Below are 22,609 nucleotides of genomic sequence, written 5' to 3' on the forward strand. Positions count from 1 at the left end.
AATGTGAGAAAATAATACAACTGAGCTGTTCAGACACAACCTGGAGTGAACTGAATTCGGTAAACAGAGTATATCTGTCAAAACATTTAGTATTTTCTCTATATAGAACAGCAGATGTTCAGATCATCTCAGATCATCTATTATGCAAAAATCACTTTTAAAGGGGGTTTAAACATACTTGTGTGGCAACAGTGTGTGAATATAGCCAGCCTCTAATGGTAAAAATTCATTAATTCTATTTTTTATAATCACATTTATTAAAAAAGTCTGCAGAAACGCTTCGATTGACGTTCTCCCTTTGATTGACGTTCTCCCTTTGATTGACATTCTTCCTTTGATTGACAAAGTCCTGCCCATTTGTGACGTTTTCTCTCAATCATTAGCTTAGACCAGGAGTTTTCTAACTTTTAGGACACACCCAGACCAACCCCCCCCCCCCCCCCCCCCCCCCCCCCCACCAAGTTTTGTTTTCTGTTAGGACAACATGCTAATCTGTGGTCTGCTTCCTGACACGACTAACTGTAAATCATCTTCCACTGTCAATAAGCACGAGCCATAGCATACTTGCTATTGATGTATGTACATACAGAAAATGCTGCTTCGCAAAGCCAAATTCGCAGAGCCCTGATGGCGTGGTTGAGTCGAACATTAAGGATGTTTACATGAGCAACAATACTTTTATGCGATTTTAATATGATTAAGACAAGACTCTAATTAAGAGTTTACCATGTAAGCAGCGATTTTTGATTACCTTAATCTGACGAAAGTCATAACTGAACTAAACAGAAATGGAATTAAGACGTGGAGTATTCATATATTAGTGGCATTATTGAAGTAAACACCGCAATCAAACTATTACTGTCATTCAGGACTTTTCGCCGCATTTTGTGACAAGATCCACACACGCGGCTGTCAGTAAAGGACCACATACACACACACACACACACACACACACACACACACACACACACACACATCACGAAATGCTGAAGTTTTTTCTTTCCATTCGACATGCGGTATGAATAAAAACAACACTCTTCCACCAGTCCTTCATATTCACGTGAAATACCCAGTTTGTCACGGGGGCATGAATGAAATGTTCATGAGTGAAAGTTAAATTTCCGAACTGCAGTTAAAGTCGAGAAATCACGCCTCAGTGTCTCTCCTTAATAGGTGCTAGCACCTATATATATATATATATATAAATAAGCTAAAGTATCCAATATAATTACTATTAGTTCACAATAGTTACTAATAATACTGTATTATATACTAGAATTCATTGACAGAGTTGTAAATATACTAGTTAGTATTTGGGAATAGACATCATTTGGGACATATTTAAAAAAGAAAAAAAAATTCAAAGTGGGGCTAATAATTCTGACTTCAACTATATATATGTATATTATTTTATTTATTATTATTTTTTCTGGAGAAAGTCTTATTTGATTGATTTTGTCTAGAATAAAAGCAGTTTTTATCATTTTTTAGGAACATTTTAATGTCAAAATTATTAGCCCCTTTAAGCTCTTTTTTTTTTTTCAATTGTCTGCAAAACAAACTAACGATAAACTGTACAATGACTAGCCTAGTTAACCTAGTTAAGCCTTTAAATGTCACTTTAAGCTGTATAGAAGTGTCTTGAAAATATCTAGTAAGATATTTACTGTCATCATGGCAAAGATAAAGGAATTCCATTATTAGAGATGAGTTATTAAAACTATTATGTTTAGAAATGTGTTAAAAAAATCTTTTCTCCATTAAACAGAAAATGGGGGAAAAATAAACAGGGGGGCTAATATTTCAAGGGGGCTAATAATTTATATATATATATATATATATATATATATATATATATATATATATATATATATTATACAGTTGAAGTCAAAATTATTAGCCCCTTTAAATTTTTAGTCTCCCTGTTTATTTTTTTCCACGATTTCTGTTCAACGGAGAGATTTTCTCAACACATTTCTAAACATAATAGTTTTAATAACTCATTTCTAATAACTGATTTATTTTATCTTTGCCATGATGACAGTAAATAAGATTTGACTAGATATTTTTCAAGACACTTCTATACAGCTTAAAGTGACATTTAAAGGCTGAATTAGGTTAACTAGGCAGGTTAGGGTAATTAGGCAAGTTATTGTATACTGATGGTTTGTTCTGTAGACTAAAAAAAAAATATAGCTTAAAGGGGCTAATAATTTTTACCTTAATTTTTTTACTGCTTTTATTCTAGCTGAAATAAAATAAATAAGACTTTCTCCACAGGAAAAAATATTATCAGACATACTGCGAACATTTTCTTGCTCTGTTAAAGTATTCATATTAAATATTAAAGTATTCATAGCGCTTCACTTTTTCCACATTTTTTATGTTACAGCCTTATTCCAAAACGGTTTAAAATGGATTTATTTCCTCAAAATTCTACACACAATACCCCATAATGACAATATGAAAAAATATTTTTTGAAATTTAATTTATTTATAATTTATTTTAAAAATAAATCACATGTATATAAGTATTCACAGCCTTTGCTCAATACTTTATTGATGCACCTTTGGCAGCAATAACAGCCTTAAGTCTTTTTGAACATGATGCCACAAGCTTGGCACATCGTCTTTGGGAATTTTTGCCCATTCCACTGCAGTACCTCGCAAGCTCTATCAGGTTGGATGGAAAGCGATGGTGTCCAGCCATTTTCAGATCTCTTCAGAGATGTTCAATAGGATTTAGGTCTGGGCACTGGCTGGGCCACTCAAGGACATTCAGCAAGTTGTTATGAAGCCACTACATTGATATCCTGGCAGTGTGCTTTGGGTCATTGTCCTGCTGGAAGATGAACCGTCGCCCTAGTCTAAGCTCAAGAGCTCTGTGAAGCAGGTTTTCAATCAGGATGTCTCTGTACATTGCTGCATTCATCTTTCCCTCTATCCTGACTAGTCTTCCAGTTCCTGCTACTGAAAAACATCCCCACAGCATGATGCTGCCACCCCCATGCTTCACTGTAGGGATGGTATTAGCCTGGTGATAAGCGGTGGCTGGTTTTCTCCAAACGTAACGCCTGGCATTCACTCAAAATAGTTCAATTTTAGTCTCATCAGACCAGAGAATTTTTTTTTTATTGTCTGAGAGTCCATCAAATGCCTTTTGGCAAATTCCAGGTAGGGAGTGGCTTTCGTCTGAAACTCTACCATACAAGCCTGATTGGTGCATTGCTGCACAGATGATTGTCCTTCTGTAATGTTCTCCTCTTTCCACTGAAGACCGCTGGAGCTCAGACAGAGTGGCCATCGGGTTATTGATCACCTCCCTGACTAAGGCCCTTCTCCCCCGATCACTCAGCTTAGATGTCCGGCCAGCTGTAAGGAGAGTCCTGGTGGTTCCAAAGATCTATCGGATGATGGAGGCCACTGTGCTCATTGGAACTTTCAGAGCAGCAGACATTTTTTTTCTGTAACCTTCCCCAGCCTTGTGCCTCGAGACAATCCTGTCTCAGAGGTCTACAGACAATTCCTTTGTCTTCATGCTTGGTTTGTGCTTTGACTTGCACTGTCAACCCTGGGACCTTATATAGACATGTGTATGTCTTCTCAAATCATGTCCAATCAACTGAATTTACCACAGGTGAACTCCAATTAAGCTGCTGAAACATCTCAAGAATTATCAGTGGAAACAGAATGTACCTGAGCTCATTTTAGATCTTCACAGCAAAGGCTGTGAATACTTATGTACATGTGATTGTTCAGGTTTTTTATTTTTAATAAATTTGCAACAATTTCAAAAAAATCTTTTTTCACATTATCATTATGGGGTATTGTGTGTAGATTTTTGAGGAAATAAATAAATTTAATCCATTTTGGAATAAAGCTTTAACATATAAAAATGTGGAAAAAGTGAACCGCTATGAATACTTTCCAGGTTACTTGGTATGTAGTACAGTGTCCGAATGTGTAGTACTCAAAAGAAAAATCTACTTGAAAACATAATGACCCATTCATTTGACACAGAAGTCTAATATACATCTCATTTCAGACTGCTTTTTCAAAATTTGGATTGTTCAGGCTGCAAATAAACAAAATGATTCAGATTTTTTTCTTTCTCAGAGTAAAGCTTCATAGTTTGCAGTAAGTGGAATGCTAGGTTTGTATTTTCGTTTGGTCGCAGTAATTTGTACTTCAGACATTAAATTGGCAGTTTGCTTGTTTTTTTTTTTTTTGTTTCTGTAATTTACTGTAAATCTCATTTCACTTGTGAAATGAGCAGGTTTTGCGTTGCCTTTGTTTATCGCCTAGTTTAGTTTGAGCTAATTAATGTTTAAAATCATGTTTTATTTAAAACAATGTTTTATTCATCTGATGGCTGTCCATTAACCAGCTCTGAGATTAGTTTTCATTTAACTGCTTTTTTTTTTTTACGCTTTTCTTTTTATTTATTGTCTTTTTTTCCCACTCATCCCCACATGTCCTGCACGTTATTGCATGAACCCAAGGTTGACCAACAATGGGTAAGTGTCCATTCTACCAAACTTACTTGCATTCGAATAGGAAAAAATCCAAAGTGTGCAATTAACAATTAAAAGAAGTGAATATTTGTTCATCATTAACTCACCATCATGTCATTCCAAACCTGTATGACTTTCTTCTGTGTGACTCATGAAAGAAAAACAAAACATTGGCTTCAATTATAAGAACAAAAACAACAACACCACATTTTTAAAATATCAAAAATGACTGGAATCTCCTGTCAGTGTTATTTTAATATAACCAAATCAGTTACTGCTTCAAATGATTCCGATTTATAAACAACAGCTCGAATTTGATCACTGCCGTATTTCTTTCTCTTCTTCACATCAGTGCACATTTATACGTATGAAAGCTTCTGAATTAGAAGTAAACTATTTGTTTGTGTAGTTCAGATCTTGCCTCTCTTTTGAATATTGCAGTTATTGTCGTTACTACTCTTTTCCAGTCCTAACAAAACAAAAACAGGTGCTAACTTTGCGCGGGGAAAAAAAGAAAGATGAATTTTCTCTGGCAGTGACACTTAAAGTATGTGGCCTTGGGCGGCGAGATAGTCGAACAGCAGAGCAACCGCCACTTTTATTTCCACTTACTTCTTAGTATTGGGTTAAAAGGTATTTCTAAACGCTCAACTGATTTTCCTTCACACGGTATTGAATTTAATGGCCATCGGTGCGTGTCGGCGTGTTCATGAAAGACTTTATTTCAAAACAAAGAAAAGATTATTTTACCCTAGTTTGCCTGCCGCTTTATTTCAAAATACAAGGTTACGCTTTATAAGCCGCCATCTCGCTGAAGTGACTCTGAAGTGGATGTCTACCAGATAAATGTTTTCAAAAGAAATTATTGTTCTTTTGGTTTTCACACACGCAGTAAAGACCTCCCTATTTAATCGGCGCTAATGCAAAAAAAAAAAAAAAAGCCTTGCCGTTTAGCCGCAGAAAAAGCAAACATGGAAGTGTTAATTGAGGTAAAAAGTCCTCAAGATTCTCCTATAATGCCATTTATGAAAAAAAAAATGCCATTTTGCGCGCAGGGAAAAAAAAGGGTGAAAAGAAAATTAGGGCTGCTGACAGTGACCTTTTAGCACCCTCAATTTGTCACCGATCTGCGCGCATTGTTGATTGAAATTTTTAATTTGGGTGTCCTTTAGATTCGCGGTGAATGCCCATTGTTGGCAGAGATGAACTCCTGCTAGCTGCGCATGCAGCAAAGGCATCTATTCAGCGTCCAAATGGATGCGTTCTCTCTCTCTCTCTCTCTCCCCCTGAGCCCTCGTTTTCTCCTCTCTCCTCCACAAAATAGGTGAATAAGACTTATCAGACATGAAATGGCGGATTAATTGAATGTAGTGTGAGCCTTTGGTCGCCGCAGCTGGACGGGTTCTTTAGAAAAACACAAGGCTGCCCTAATTGTGGCCCGCACAAAAAAGTATCCTTCAAATTCCTTTGCCCTAAACGAGAACAGGAATGCCATTCATTGGCATAATAGGCCTAATAGCTGCTTAACTCAGCCCTATTGCACGGGGAGGATTTTTCCCTCTCCCGAAATATGTCTTTGTGAGGGTGTTGTTCTTTTAGGATTGCCTCGCGTTGATCCGCGTTTAGCCATGGTGTTTGTTGATGTTTCTCCTTTTCTTGTCCCGCAGCAGCAGTACCACTCCAAAATCGATGTACTGATCGATGAGGCCTTTAAGGAAATGATCTCCTCCTTGGTCTCTAAGGTACAACCATTGTTTGGGTACTTTTCACAACATTGAGATTTGGCTTTTGAGCATTCTTCTCAGCTGGCCTTCACTCATGACTCGTGAAACGTTATATACAGAGTGTTCCAGCATATTATTAGATTTCCAGCGAAGGTTACTTCAGCCTTAATTGTTCATTGTTGCATTCGTGTCTGTCACTCAAACATTGATTTATGTTTTTTTTTGGACAGTTTGCAGCTGTTTTAGATGGGGTGTTTTCGAAATTGTCACGATACGATGAGGGAACATTCTTCTCCTCCATCCTGTCTTTCACGGTGAGGCCTTTCTCGTTTATCACACCCCTTTTCAGGATCTCATTTCGTACTGAATGTTTATTGAGTCAAAGATATTCAGCAGGTACTTCTTTATTGTTTTTTTTTTTTAAAAAAAGGTAAAAGCAGCAGCCAAATATGTGGACGTCCCAGTAAGTGTCATTTAAATGGTAGCTGTGTGCATGATGCCGGCTTGCCCTGTGTGAATATTTTTGTGCATGCTGTGTGTGTGTGTTTCATTATTTACTTAGGGAAACAGATTCTCTATTCGGCTTTGCCAAGCATTTCCATCTTGCTTTGTTTTTAATATTTCAAAAAAGGCTTAACGCATATTATTTCATCATTACTTAACACAATTACATTTTTTTTTTGGTATAATTGTGATTTGTGGCCAAATGAAAGCGGGATTGGAGCGTCTATCAGAGCTGGCTGAGCAAGACTAATTAGCAACACGATTGGCTTAAAATCAGTCTCACGATCTGCCACAGTGTTGACAATGGGCCGTCACAAGCAGAAAAAGATGCTAATGAATCACCAGGAACCAAGACTGTTCAGAGCGCAGACCGTGAGCAAGCAGAACCAAACTAACACAGGGCCGAGGGAAAGACTGAGTAATCGCATGACCTCTTGAACCGAGACAACAGTATTACAGAAGGGCTTTCTGAATAAAAACATGAACATCTTAGCATTCCGGTTTTAAGGCCATTATTAGACTAGGTTTTGTTTTGTTCATTTGTAAAGTTCCTTACAGTTCAGTAATTTGAGTTATTCAAGTATTATGTTCACAAAAGTTGCAATAATTGTATCAGTAATAATGTTGTTAATCACAGTTTAAGTTGTAATAGGGGAATTAGTGTGTGTGTGCGTGTGTCTCCACTTTAAAAGACTTGTTTTGGCTGTTTTAAAGGAATGTGACCAAGGTTTAATTGCATTTTTGTGCTGTTTTGAGGGGAAATCTTTAAATATTGTAAAATGTTCAGGAGGGTGAAGAGCACTACACTTTTACTGGCAGATGAAAGCATTATCAAATTAGCCAAAATATTTAATATACAAACACACAAGGGCCGGGAATGTTTGGATTTCTTCTTGGTTGGAACACCCGTTATTAACAGTTTTTCTGCAGAATCTTCTAAATGCAGATTCCACGTGGACCAAAGTTTTATCACAGTGAGATTTTAGGGAATCTGAACTGAGTGGTTCAGAAGATCACACAAGTGGGATAGCACAGTAACTGACAGGAGTGGCACCCGGTGTGGTCTACTGCTGCTGTAGCCCATCCGCCTCAAGGTTTGATGTGTTGTGCATTCAGAGATGCTCTTCTGTATACCTCAGTTGTAACGAGTGGTTGTTTGAATGACTGTTGCCTTTCTCTCAGCTCCAACCAGTCTGGCCATTCTCCTCTGACCTCTGGCATCAACAAAGCATTTGCACCCACAGAACTGCCACTCACTGGATACATTTTCTATTTTTCGGACCATTCTCTGTAAACACTAGAGATGGTTGTGCATGAAAATCCCAGTAGGTCAGCAGTTTCTGAAATACTCAGACCAGCCCATCTGGCACCAACAACCAAGTCACTCAAATCAGCTTTCTTCTCCTTTCTGATGCTCCTGACCATGTCTACATGGCTAAATGCATTGAGTTACTGCGCTGTTATTGGCTGATTAGAAATTTGCGTTAATGAGCAGTTGGATGGGTGTACCTAATAAAGTGGCCAGTATGTGGAAAGATGGATGGATGGATGGATGGATCTAAAACCTTTAGATTAGAAAAGTGTTTTGCTTTAAGCAGAAGCATGCTTGTGTTTCTTTTTAACATTTACACTAGATTAAATATTTAGTTTGTCAGTGACATATATAAAGAATAAAGCCAATAACATAATATTTTAACAATATTTAAGCAGATAACCTGCTGTAGTTTTTTATGATCCTAAAAGGGAACGTTCACTCAAAATGAAAATGTACTCACCCTTGTGGGGTTTCGAACCATTTTGGGTTTCTTTTTTTTCTGTTGAACACAAAATATTATAAGACATTATGAAGAAAGCTGAAAACTATAGCTCTCCTCAAGTTATATTTTGTGTTTAACAGATGAAAGAAAGTCTTTAAACAGGTGAAGGGTGAGAACTGATGACAGAGTAATCATTTTGGGGTAAGCTATCACTTTAACAATTCACTATGATACTTTAATTTAATTTAATCGCTCAGCAAATGGAAGGCTATTCTATGATTTGTAATTATATAAAGTGTTCTTAATGTGTAGTCTGTCCTGAAATTCTGTCTTGCTGCTCATTTTGGCCAGGGCACTTCTGTGAACGAGATTATTAATCATATAGAGTCCTTTTTGGCTAAATAAAGGTTAAATAAATAAAATGACTTAACTTTAAATTGTAATTTGCAATTGTGTAATTGCTTTATTATTATTATTATTATTATTATTATTATTATTATTATTATTATTGAAGATCATTCAAATTAATATCATTGTATAAAACAGAATTGTGCTATCTTTTAGATAAATGACCCATTCCTGTTTATTGCTTTGACACTCCTACATTTTTAAAAATGTGACTTGAGTGTCCAAACACTTTTTGGGGCCGCTGTACAAAGCAAACCGATGAGATTACCACCGGAAAAGTCAGTCAAACCCTAGACATCCCTCATCCAAACTCTCAGCGTCGGCTCCCCTGAGGTGTTTCGCTGGCGGACCCTTCATCTCCCCCTCAAATTATAACATAACCTCCACCTTGCGCTTTTGTGCAGAAGGAACGCTGCTGTGTGTAAAGCCCTTTTCACAGCTCGCACTGAAGCTGGAGAGGGAGGGAAGAACCTGGCTGTGGTCTGGCCTTTGGCACTAGAACATTTCTGGGCTCTTGTCACGAAAGGTTAAGCTCCTCTGCTCCTTTGTGAAGGCTGCCATTCAAGAAAAAAAAAAGCGAGGCTTTCTGGCGCGACGCCCTCCCGATAGCGCTCTGTTAACACACTCGTTCGCACATTCACACCCACGGCTTCAATCCGCGTTCGCATTAGTGCTACCACAACAAAGTATTTACTCAAAACTTGCACAAACACACTTCACACGCTTTCCATCGCACACACACACACACACCTGCACCTGGACAGTGAATGAGGCAGTGGCAGGAAGCCAGACTAGCAGATCTGTGTAATTACTGCGCATTTGGGTCTCTCCTTCCATTTCTCCTCTGTTTCCCATCCACACCATTTATCCACTCAGCTTAACCAGTCATTAACCTGGCCCTAATCGCACCGTCCCACACCTCTCTATTTATACACTCACACCCTACCGGTGTGGCATTGTCTGGCCTGACGGATCGGGCCTGTCCCCTCCGTCCTCCGGTTGGATTTCGTGCAAGAAGATCGTGTTTATCGTTTTGGCACAGGCTTTGTCATTTTGTCAGAGAAATAGAAGAGCAGGGGGTGTAAAAAAAGACCCCGTCCTGATTCCAGCCAAGGGCTACTACGTCAGAGGTTATATGTTTATGCTTTATTTATTTATGAAATACTGCATTAAAGTTAATGTGTTACCTGTTATTTTTGCATTTGTTAACTCTTGTTTTCTGCAGGTTTCATCAAGTAAAATTTAAGACTTTTTAAGCCTTTTTTAAGACCATTATACAGTAAATTAAATTTCAGACTGACAAAAGGGTGAATTGAGAAATCTTTGTAAAAAAACATATGATATATATTTAAAAATAAATTTTAATCTAAGGAAGATAATAAAACCTTATTGGTAAATAGAGTTTTAGTAAAAATGTAGCTGTGTTAAACTTTTGTTAAGTTTTATTGAGATGTATTGCTGGTGATTAGATGGATCCTATTAAAATTATTTAAGACCTTCAACACAATATTTTAGCAGTATTTATATTTATATATTTATATTTAGCACAGTATTCAAGCAATATTTTATAATATTTTTAAGGCCTAAAATTTTGTTTTTGAAATGTACAACCTTTTAAGACTTTTTAAGACCCCGTGGACACCCTTTAGGACATGGAAAATAAAAAAGCAAACTGCAACATAAACTTAAAAAAAAAAACTAAACATTTTATTTCAAAAGCTATTATAGTAGCAATTTATATACAGTTGAAGTCAGAATTATTATTCCCCTGAATTATTAGCCCCCCTGTTTATTTTTTCCCCAATTTCTGTTTAACGGCTAGAAGATTTTTTTCAACACATTTCTAATTATAGTACTTTTAACAACTATTTAACTATAATAACTAATAACTATTTCAGACAGTATGTCTGATAATATTTTTTCTTCTGGAGAAAGTTTTATTTGTTTTATTTTGGCTAGAATAAAAGCAGTTTTTAATTATAAAAAAAAAAACATTTTAAGGTCAAAATTATCAGCCCCTTTAAGCTATTTTTTTCGATAGTCTACAGAACAAACCATCTTTATACAATTATTTGCCTAATTACCCTAACCTGCCTAGTTAACCTTATTAACCTAGTTAAGCCTTTAAATGTCACCTTAAGCTGTATAGAAGTGTCTTTAAAAATATCTAGTAAAATATTATTTACTGTCATCATGGCAAAGATAAAATAAATCAGTGATTAGAAATCAGTTATTAAAACTATTATGTTTAGAAATGGATTGAAAAAAATCTGCTGGGGAATATATAGAAACTGGGGAACAAAATAAACCGGGGGGCTAATAATTCTCATTTCAACTGTACATAGGTGGAATCTTTATTTATTCGCTTAACTTTAGTTTAGTTATTATCAGCTGTAAATTCCTAATCTAAAGAGAGGATTAAGAAGGTCGTAAATGGAAAATGTTAGTTCTGTGGATGGGAATTAGGTAGTAATATTGTTATATTTCTACGAAGATTGGAAGGAGCAACCTAATGTATTAAGTCCACTTGGACCATATATTTTTAAATTCAGAGTTGAAGGGAGAATGTGATTTTTTCCATCACATATATTTCCTAGCCAATCTTGGATTGTTGGGGATTCAGGAAGTTACCAGTGTCTTGTAATTGCTTTTGTGGCTGCGATTAGGGCTGTGCGATTTGGGGATAATATTTTATTTTAAATTGCGATTGCGTTTTAATTTACGTTTTAATTTTGTAGTCAAGCTCCAATTTGATAATCTGAAAGCCGTAGTGACAATTCTGCAACAGCTCTTAAAAATTACCTGTTTTTGTTTAGTGTCTGTGACTTTGAAACTCAAATATTCCCATATTACAAATGCTGTTTGGTAATAATGATATTAATTAGTCTATTAATGCTTCTGAAGCAGCAAACGCCATAATCCCACTTGTCAGCGCTTTCCTGCTTGTTTTCTTTTTTCATTGTGGCCATTGTTCAATTGCGCAATTCTGATTGGGCAGAACGAAAGTGTGCTCACTCAATTGACTAGTAAGACTGTCACACACAGGCAGTCATGCATTTGCTCTGGGCGGGGGAAATTAAATAACGTATATATATTTCATATTATAGCCTCTTGCGAATAACTAATTGCAACGTTTCAATTTGCAATTGCAATTCGATTTCCATTAATCACACAGTCCTAGCTGTTTTTCAAATATACTTATTTGAATATCAGAGCTTCCAAAATGAATAACCATGAATTGAAAGTGTAGTGTAATATTAAGTATGTTTTCTATTACTCGATGTTTGTGTACCCAAAATTGTTTTATTATTGGACATTTCCATAAAATGTGCCTGTGATTTAGGTTGCTGAGACCCACATTGTCTCCAGCACTTAGTGTCCTTTCCTGTGGCTTATATGCTCTTTGTTTTGGTGAGATGAAAAAACTTATTAGACATTTCTGTCCAAATTCTCTCCACATATGTGAGTTAGTATATGTTGATGTAAATCTACACGTCCAACCATTCTTTCATTAGTCCCTTTATTAATCAGGAGTCGCCACAGCGGAATGAACCACCAACTTAACCAGCACATGTTTTACATAGCGGATGCCCTTCTGGCACTGGGAAACATCTACACATTAATACATTAACATTAATACGTTACCTGTTGTTTTTGCATTTGCAACTGTAGAACAACTAAATAAAAAGCAAACTAGAACAAAAACTCTAAAAACATCAACATTTATTTTCAAAAGCATGTTTGTGCTTCTTTTTATATACACTTGATTGAATATTTTGTATATCCGTGAAATTATATACAGTCAGAATTATTAGCCCTGCTGTTAAATTGTAGTTCTGTTTTTCCCTAATTTCTGTTTAAGGTAGAGAAGGTTATTTCAACACATTTCTAAACATAACAATTTTAATCACTGATTTATTTTATCTTTGCCATTATGACAGTAAATAATATTTTACTTGATATTTTCAAGACACTTCTCTACAGCTTAAAGTGACATTTAAAGACTAGATTAATTAGGTTATTTAGGCTTGTTAGGGTAATTACGCAGGTCATTGTATAACAGTGGTTTGTTCTGTAGACTATGAAAAAAATATTGCTTTAGAGGCCTAATAATATTTACTTTAAAATCGTTAAAATAAAAAACTGCTTTTATCCTAGCTGAAATAAAACACTTTCTCTAGAATAAAAACAATATATAGGAAATACTGTCAAAAGTGTCTTAATCCGTTAAATATCACTTGAGAAATATTTTTTAAAAGAATATAAACTGCACCAGAAGGCTAATAATTTTTCCCTCAACCGTATGCCTTACTGTTGTAGTTATGGTTTACTTTAAGAAAAAATGTTTTTACATTAAATTGTGCTTGTGCTATATTTCCTTCCACATAAAAGTTAAATTTAATATTTTATCTAAAATACTGACATCAAATAAGTATTTTAACATTCTTTTTTTTACACTTTAAATTGTACTTGTGTATTTATTGCTACGACATTCAAGTGTTCAAACAGTACAAATACTACATTTTGTAATTTGTCAGAGAAAATGAAGGGCTGGGGTGTATAAACCACATGCTTTACGTGTGGCTACTGTATGTTAGCGATTATATGTTTGTGCTGTAGTTCTTTATCAAACGTTTTTTTTTGTTTTTTTTTTACTACAGTAACATTAATATACATTATGTTACCTGTTGTTTTTGCATTTGCAACTTTAGTACAACTATATATTTACAGTATTTTACTTCAGATATATGCTTGTGCTTCCTTTATAAACATTTCACTTGATTAAATATGTTATAATATCAATTCCATTACATATTTCTTACTTAACTCTTAACTCTTACTTAACTCTTACTGTTGTTGTTTTCTTTAAGAAAGATTACAAACATAATGATAATTTGGATTTAAAATTTTGCTAAATTTGATGTTTTTTTATATGTTATTTAATATGTATATATATATATATATATATATATGATTTTTATTTATTTTTTTGCCTGAAGTACACTTTAATAATACTTTCATATTTATTACTGTGTACAAATTGTTACAATACAAATTCAGACTTGCAAATGAAAGTAGACAGGGTTAAAATACCCAATCTTTCTTCAGCACAAATGCTTTATGTGGGACTATCACGTTACATCTTTGACACTGTAAGACATTTATTGAAAAAAAGTCAAGACAAAAAAAAATATTTTTACATTGCATTAAATTAAGTTATTCAAGTTTCAACTCATTTTTTAAAGCTAGACAAAGTCTAACTCAATATTTTTAGTCAATTTTATTGATATAAGTTGAGATGACTAGAAAAGTTCATTTGATTAAAAAAAGTCAGCAAGATTTTTTTTTACAGTGTACGTTTGGTTCTGCACAGGAAGTGCTGTTTTTCTTCATTCCATGATAATATATATCTGTGAAGACCCCTGAAGCCCTCTTAATCGAGATGAGACAAAGCCCTTTTAAAGTCGTATTTGCTGTATATCAGATTCATGGCTAAGAGTGGATGTGGTCAGGAGGTTATTCTGTCCGCTGAGTGCTGAATGAAAGGTGTCGGAAGGGTTGTTAACTATAATTAGTGACGCTACTTAACTTGTTTTAGTTGCGTGACAGTTTGCTGTTTTCAAAATAATGCAGCTTTTATGGGAACAAGCTTGTTTTTACAACAAGTTGCACGTGCAGCTTTACTGTTGAGTAAAATGATCAGATGTCTGGATAAGATGTCCTTTAACTTTAGTGCTGGAACGCTTGTTTCCAAACAAGATATAATTTAAGCTATATTTGCTTTATTTTAAGTCGCAGCGATACATTTAATGCATCTTTAGTCACAATTTTTTAACATTTGAATATTTTGTTGAATCACCACTGTTTCTACACTCTCAAAAATAAAGGTACAAAATAAAAAAAACAAGAAAACATGTTAAATGAGACTCTGAAATATTTTATGGCATACTTAAAAAAAAGATGATTTAGTATTTAAAAATGTTTTATTTTAATTATGTTTTAAATTAATTGAAAAAAAATTAATTAATTAATTAATAAAAATTTATTAATTAATAAAAAAAGCATTGCATTGAGTGTGTTAACTAGCGACATTAGGAGTTAAGAAATGCAATCCAAAAAAATGTTCTTGGTGGGGCAGTTAAAGGGTTAAGCTTCTAAATTAGTTTTTTCCTAGTTGTATTGGTGTGTTTGGCAGTTCATTTGAATGATCTATCTATCTATCTATCTATCTATCTATCTATCTATCTATCTATCTATCTATCTATCTATCTATCTATCTATCTATCTATCTATCTATCTATCTATCTATCTGTCTGTCTGTCTGTCTGTCTGTCTGTCTGTCTGTCTGTCTGTCTGTCATCTATCTATCTATCTATCTATCAATCTATCTATCTATCCATCTATCCATCTATCCATCTATCCATCTATCCATCTATCTATCTATCTATCTATCTATCTATCTATCTATCTATCTATCTATCTATGATACTAATATAGTAAAAACATATCTGTTTATTTATGATACTAATATAGTAAAACAATGTTTTACAATATAATTTAAAATAGTTGTTTTCCATTTTATTGCCTTTTAAGAATTAATTTAGTCATGCTGTGGCAAAATTGAATTTTCAGCATCATTACTTAATTTTTTTAGTCTCCCACACTGCAAAAAATACTTTTCTTACTTTGATTTGATTTTTTTTGTCTTGTTTCTAGTCCAAATATCTAAACATCCTTAAGTCAAGAAACATTTTCTAAACAAGCAAAAAAATGGCCTTGTTTTAAGAAATAATATGCCAAAATTACCCCACTGGCAGATTATTTTGCTTGCTTTAATGAAAAACTCACTTCATTTTGACATATTATTTCTTAAAACAACACAATATGTTTTGCTTGTCTAGAAAATTCTCCTTGATTTAAGGCTTTTTAGATATTTGGACTAGAAACGAGACAAATATCTAACTAAGAAGTGCAGTGCAGTGTGTTAATTATTAACATGCTTATTAATACTGCTTATTATTTAATCAATCAGTTGAAACTGTGATTTTGTTGAGTTTGTTTGGTAAGCCACAGTTTCAAAGTAGCTTCAGCTTCCGCTAGTGTCACATCATTGGACCCTCTTTCTGTCACATGACCGACACACAAACTGACAGAAAGAGAGGACTGAACAGGAGGTTGAAATTCACGTGTCTCTTTGCCCTCTTATAAAAAGGTTCTTTTTTCTGATGTTCAAGCCCTTGAGCGATATCAGGCCTTGAGTCATGGGTGGGAAATGTGTCGCAGCAATTACAGCTTTTTTTCCAGTTTTAACAGCCCCAGTGCAAATAGAAATGTTTTTCCACAGGTAAAAGTATTGCTTTTAAAAGGGTGTAAGTGTCGCAGGTGCTTTTTGCTTATTTCTTATAAATGAGTTTACATGTGATTTTTTTATTTTTACAAAAAACATTTTCCCAAAATCTTTTAGCAGGTAAAATGCTGGTGATGGCTGTCAGTTTTTTGGTTTTCATGCTTGATTTTGGTGTTGGATTTGCTCACCCTTGCATTTGGTACACTTTGATTTGATACAACTTAATGTGGTGTCACATAATTTATTTATCATTAATAAAAACAATCTGTCTCATCTCTTTCACTTTTATGAAAAAGAATAAACTGTAAAGGCACATTAACACAGAATAATAACTATTAGTGTGCACATCAAATTACATTAATGTTCTGTTTATTATAAGCATGCACTGTAGATATGTCAGATGGGAAATGAATTGTCAAAATTAAATCATAATTTCAATTCTATTTTGTCATTATCAGAATAGTTCCTAGTTCTTGTTCAATTAAAAATATATATTTTTATAACTTTATAATTGTTCTTGGTGTGGGTGGGCACTAAATCATAAAAACTTAATTAGATAAACGAACTGGCATACGTAAACACTGCGCAATAAGAAATAAGTTGAGGAGAATACGCTGGTAATGTGATCTCAAAATGGCCCCCACCATGAAGGAGGCCCACCCTTATTTAGAATAAAACAGATTCTTTCAGCCACTGATGGTTTTAGAAATTGTCAAAAATAGACATTCCTTTGGATTTCACTTAGTACACCTTTATAAGCGCAAAAGAATTTGAATGGCTTAAAGGCATAGTTCACCCAAAAGTGAAAATCTACTCAGTATTTGCGTGCCATCAAGTGGTTCCAAACCTTTATGAGTTTCTTTCTTCTGTTCAACACAGACATTTTGATGAATGCTGAAAACTTGTAACCATTGACTTCCACAGTAAGAACGACGAACACTATAATGCCCAATCTCTAATCTATTTTTTTACGTCTTCCCTTTCCCCTTCCCTTTTCCCTTTCCCCTTGACACAGAGTGTGAAGGGAAAGGGCTTCAAAATGTACCCCTAAGAAATGGCACAGCACTACAGCACCTGCACACATCATCATATCTCATCACAATCTCTTGCTTCATATGAGATCGCCAAATGTGACTGCTGTAGTTATTCCAGTTGCATAATTTTTTGGTATTTATCTTCAGGAAATCACTGAAGGCAATGTTATTATGTTATTATAACAACCTAAGGTGGCAATAAGATCATAACTGTACTACGCATTTACACCGTAGCCATATTCATCTATGTAAACACACAAAAACAACATTAACATTATACTAGATCCTGTAAAAAGCTAATTTCCAGTCACTAGACTTTTCTGACAGGGTATTCGGGTGTCATCGAGTGACAGAATGTTGTGGGACTGCTATACAGGAGGTATTATAGATAGCGAAATTTAGCGGTTTTGATTTTTTTAAAACCATGATGGTAAAACAAGAACGCCATTATGAATGTATTAAAACATGTGCTTGTTTGTGGTAAAAACAAATCATAATAATGACAAAAAATACAAATTTGTGCATCTCCTTCCGTATTCTGGGAAATTTTAGTACCCCTTGGTTTCGAATGTGGTCCTTAAAAATCTGTTTCAAAGGGTATCTAGCCTTCAAGCTAAAGAGAATTGGGACACCCCTACCCATTCATGTTAATGTGCAAAATGAGGGGTAAGGGGAAGGGCTAAGGGCTAGAATTGGGATAGGACCTACAGTAAGTCAATGGCTTCAGGTTTTCAGCTTTCTTCCAAATATCTTCTTTTGCAATAGAAATAATGTATAATGAACTATCCCTTTAACATTAATAGTAAGCATGCTTTCTGGCCATATTTGCTTTGCTAAGCTCTGAATAAACAAGTATACTGAGTTTGAATCTGTCCCTTTTAACAGAAACCTGGTATGGATCTAGCAGATACCTACATCACTTTCGTAAGGCAGAACCAGGACATTCTGCGAGACCGTGTGAATGACGAGATGTACACTGAGAAAATCTTTGACGTAAGTTCCTTCCAGATCTTCAGACACAGTATTATAATTTTCAGACACCATTTATACAATAAGTCTGAAGATCAACTGAAATCCAGGAGAATTACTTCAAACAAGGATTTCAAGTGAATGAAAGTTCCAGCATCTCTCATTCCTTTTTTTTTTTAAATCTCGATTCTTTTCCAACCGCTTCCCTGCCGAGCTGTGGCTATTGTGAAGCCAGAGCAGAGGGAGGTATAAAAGGGGTGGAGAAAGTTTTTGTAGCAAGAGGCAATGAGGCCTCACCAAGAGCACTCATCAACCCACTGTGACCACTTCCAGTGTCTGAGCACTCACCCGGGGCTCCTGTTGACCTGTTTACTCTCAAACAACATTGAGAGAGAGAGCTAGAAGGCACCAACGTGTACGTCTCGCTCCTTAATTTTGTTTAGAACACACTGCTCATCCTTCCGAGCCACTTTCGGAGACGGAAGATCTATAGAAAGACTCAAACACTCGAGAGAGTGTACACACAATCCTCTCTCTCCCCTGTAAATCCTGAGCAGATTGCCTTTGAAAAACGTTCTATTCCACGCCAGATTGGAGAGATGCAGTGTTTGATGTCTCCTCTTGATTTATTAGACCTTTGCCGAGGCCTCCAGTGGAGACCGGCGGGCAGGATGGAGGTGCCCTGTACACCAGCAGTCCCTAATGTGTGTCACATGCGCACAGTCATGCACCGAGAGTGAGCCCAGAGACGGGTCGCCGTGTGTGTCAGCACAGAAGCTTCCTCATCAAGCAGCCTGTGTGTGTGGTACATCTTCAAACATCCAATCTGTCAGTCTGTTTCGAAGCATGTAATCTAATTCGAATCTCTAAAAGTTCAGCCGTGAATATATTTCAGCGCTTCTTCTTAAGAATGATATGCTGTACATCAAGCCGCCGATTGTTGTGTTTGCGGAGATGTTGAAGGAAATGGGAAAATCAGTCCCTGCATGCCCTTGCAGGCTGCAGTCTGTTTGTCCGGGTCGCTAAATCACTGTGATTAGTGGAGCGATGAGGTTTGCACGGCAAGGGGCCGTGGCCCTCAGCCTGGTCACAGGTGCGAATGCTGCCCTCCCATGCCTCCCTAATGAACCAGACAAGTGGACACTTAAGCGTTTGATTACCGACTGAGGTTCGTCTGATATGAAGAAATGCACTGCCGTTCTTTCACCTCCAACAATTAGGGCACCGTCATCTGTTTCCCAACCAGCCTAAGTGCTTCAATTAAGTGGCGTCTCATCTTTCCGTTTTGCCCACTATCCGTTAACGGCAGGAGCGGACTTTGCTGATTACTTTTGCTCTGTTTGGCTTCATTTATGCTCCTGATGCAAATTTGAACGAGCTAAAGCAAAGCCCTAAGGTAAATTACATGAGATACATTGGAAGCTCAGCCTAAGTGATATAGTTGACAAATAAACAGATGATGTCTTATATGACGCAGTCTATGCATTCAAGAGAAGTCATATTCTGACAGCCCGAAGAATCAAATCTCAATCTTTTTTTAAACTTTCGACAACGTGAGCTAATGAAATTGTGAAATTAAATTAGCAGGATGAATGCCAATGTGGTCTGGTGTCAGAGGGGCCTTAAAAAACCATTCACCATCAGATCGCCACTGATTAAAAACTTGCTTCTTTCATAACAAGCACCAGCCTTCTGTATGACTAATTATATGATGTGTCCTCGCATGAAGGAAAATGTACACTAAATGTGTTTTGAGTGCAAGATCAAGAATCAAGTGCAATTAGTAGGTTCTACATCTTTAGATTTGTCATTAAGTGTGGACGTGACCTTAAATGAAACCTGGGGCATGAGAAGATAGTAGCGAGAATTCAATAATGACCAGGGAAGTAATGACTCTTAATGAATTTGAATTCATTGTATAGATAAGCAGTGACTCCTTTTGGGTCTTTTGGTTTTGATGACTGCAAAATTAAATTTTCAAGGCACAACTGCACAAAAAAAAAAACTTTTGACAGTAACCAAAAGTCGCTTCCTCTTTCAAACCCCATGTAGGTCGCATCTTTTTATTTGAGTAAAAGGCTGAGATTTTTACGCATCATATTCATGTCCCTTCAAGGTTTATCTCTCTTTCTCCCTTACACAGCAATGGTACACCTCTTTCATGAAGGCGGTGTGCGTCTGGCTGACGGACAGACTCGACCAGCAGCTGCATGTTTACCAACTCAAGACTCTCATCAAGATTGTCAAGGTAAAAGTACAGTGTGAACAAGTTTTTTTGGAAACTCTGTGGATGCTAATTGACCGTGACAAGAGTGTCAAGTTCAGCTTAGCTGCACAATAAATTCCATTACCATGAGAATGAGAGATTAATTAGTGGCAGAGTGGTGTTTCGGGTGAATCTTCAAATGACTAGAAGTCAAAAAGTGAAACAAACACGTCTTAAAACTCGTTCTCCACTCTTCATTTTTTGTCATGCAGAAGTCGTACCGTGACTTCAGGCTGCAGGGTGTGCTAGACGGCACATTGAACAACAAGAGCTATGAAACCGTTTACAGCCGGCTCACTATCGAGGAAGCCACGGCAGCCGTATCGGCCACTGACGGTCTGCAGGGCATCACTATGAGGGACAGCGATGAAGAGGAGGGTTAATGTCCCACCTACGTGGACGGTCATAAACTCGATACAAAGAGGTCGGATTCCAGCTCTCCTGATTGGAGCTCACGCTTCATGCTCCCCAGCCAGTGCTACACTGCCCACTTGTCTAAGCCGATGTCACCATGCTTGTATAAAACTCTCATTGGCCACTTCCAGACAGCTAAAGTGTCTCTGTCGTTGTGTATTTGATGTGCAGTGGCTCATCGCAAGGCCAGTTCCAATAGTGGGAAGCACTCGTAGGCACAAATTCACACACAAAGGAGCAGCCGATGATTTGTAAGTGTATCATAGACATGGTGTACCTGAGTGAACGCTAGAAATGCAGAGCAGGAGGGAAAGTAGCATCCGCTTATGTGCTGTTTTTGTTTTTTTGTTTTGTATCAGCTTGGGATCCTCAGGTCAAAGCTTCAGATATGATGGATGAAATGCTAGCTGTTCACTGTTATTTGATGAAGTCGTGACACTGTTCCACTCAATAGCTATGAATTCACATTCAGATTCTTCTGTAGAAGTAACCGTTGAGTGTGTTATGTATAGTATGCTGTCAATGTCCAAATATGTTTCAGATGAAAGATGTCATTGGATTTTAACAAGAGCTGTATATTTCTATTGTCTTTGTGCACCTGAGATTGCCCAGGTGTCTTGAGTGTTACAATTAAAGTGTTTTTAATGTCACTGCTTTGGTCCTTTTCTTTTTTTTTTTTTTTTTTCCATAATGTTGTGACATTATTTTATCTGAATTACATGAAATTTTACTTGGCCCAGATTTATCAAGGTCTAAAAAAAAATCTGTTTCAACATTTTTTTGTTGTTGTTGTTGTGGTTGTTATTAAATATATATATATATATGTGTGTGTGTGTGTGTGTGTGTGTGTGTGTGTGTGTGTGTGTGTGTGTGTGTGTGTGTGTGTGTGTGTGTGTGTGTGTGTGTGTGTGTGTCTATTATTTTGAGCATTTAAATTGTTCATATTGTTATTTTCAAATATTGTTGCATATTAGAAATTCATAACATTTTAGGTTACACGAAAAATACATTTCAACTGTGGTTAATTTGTAAATGGCTAAACAAAATCTTAAATTCAACAGTAATATAAATTATATTACATGAACACCTTAATTAGAGTATCTATCTATCTATCTATCTATCTATCTATCTATCTATCTATCTATCTATCTATCTATCTATCTATCTATCTATCTATCTATTTCGGTCACTAAAGTGTGCGGATTTCTGTATTCCTGACGGTATCATTTTAAATGGCCTTCGTCTTTATTGTGCATATTTAATAAGCACATCAAGAAGAAATAATTAAAGTTCTTTATGAACACAACAGCCTCCTAGCGTTATCTTCATTTTTTTTAGATGTTTAAACTTAAGACTAATGAACTGAGTTATGCCAAAAAATAAATAATAATAACACATTGTAAATACATTTAAAGAGTAAAACGTCAAATGCGTATAGAAATTAAATTCCTAAATGGGAGACGTTTATTTAAAGTAATTGTTTACCCCCAGCTGTTTAAAGTTAATAAATAAATGAAAACTAAAATGTTTTATACAGCCTGTATCTTGATATCATTTCTGTTTTAAATTCGATTCAATCTTTAGCCTGCGTGTGACCTTGAAACAATATCATATTATGTTAAAATATCTAGATATGAATATGAGTTTTTTTTAGCCAAATTCAATGTCGGA

At 35.8% G+C, this 22,609-nt stretch overlaps 1 protein-coding gene across 5 annotated transcripts in view; it reads left to right on the forward strand.

Moving 5' to 3' along the window:
- The window catches only part of cadps2 (Ca++-dependent secretion activator 2), a 351,417-nt gene extending 329,829 nt beyond the window's left edge, over positions 1-21,588 (forward strand). For 2 of the 5 annotated variants that reach the window (XM_056451362.1, XM_056451366.1), the window contains 7 exons: positions 4,503-4,517; positions 6,182-6,256; positions 6,469-6,552; positions 6,669-6,701; positions 18,175-18,282; positions 20,402-20,506; positions 20,737-21,588. In XM_056451362.1, the coding sequence (XP_056307337.1) occupies positions 4,503-4,517; positions 6,182-6,256; positions 6,469-6,552; positions 6,669-6,701; positions 18,175-18,282; positions 20,402-20,506; positions 20,737-20,907 (591 nt within the window). In that variant the 3' untranslated portion in view covers positions 20,908-21,588. The remainder of the gene's footprint in view (positions 1-4,502; positions 4,518-6,181; positions 6,257-6,468; positions 6,553-6,668; positions 6,702-18,174; positions 18,283-20,401; positions 20,507-20,736) is intronic. The other 3 variants (XM_056451364.1, XM_056451367.1, XM_056451365.1) reach the window with 2 other exon arrangements.
- Positions 21,589-22,609: the final 1,021 nt, after the last annotated feature.

The sequence above is a fragment of the Danio aesculapii genome, chromosome 25, assembly GCF_903798145.1.
Source record: "Danio aesculapii chromosome 25, fDanAes4.1, whole genome shotgun sequence".
Taxonomy (NCBI): Eukaryota; Metazoa; Chordata; class Actinopteri; order Cypriniformes; family Danionidae; genus Danio; species Danio aesculapii.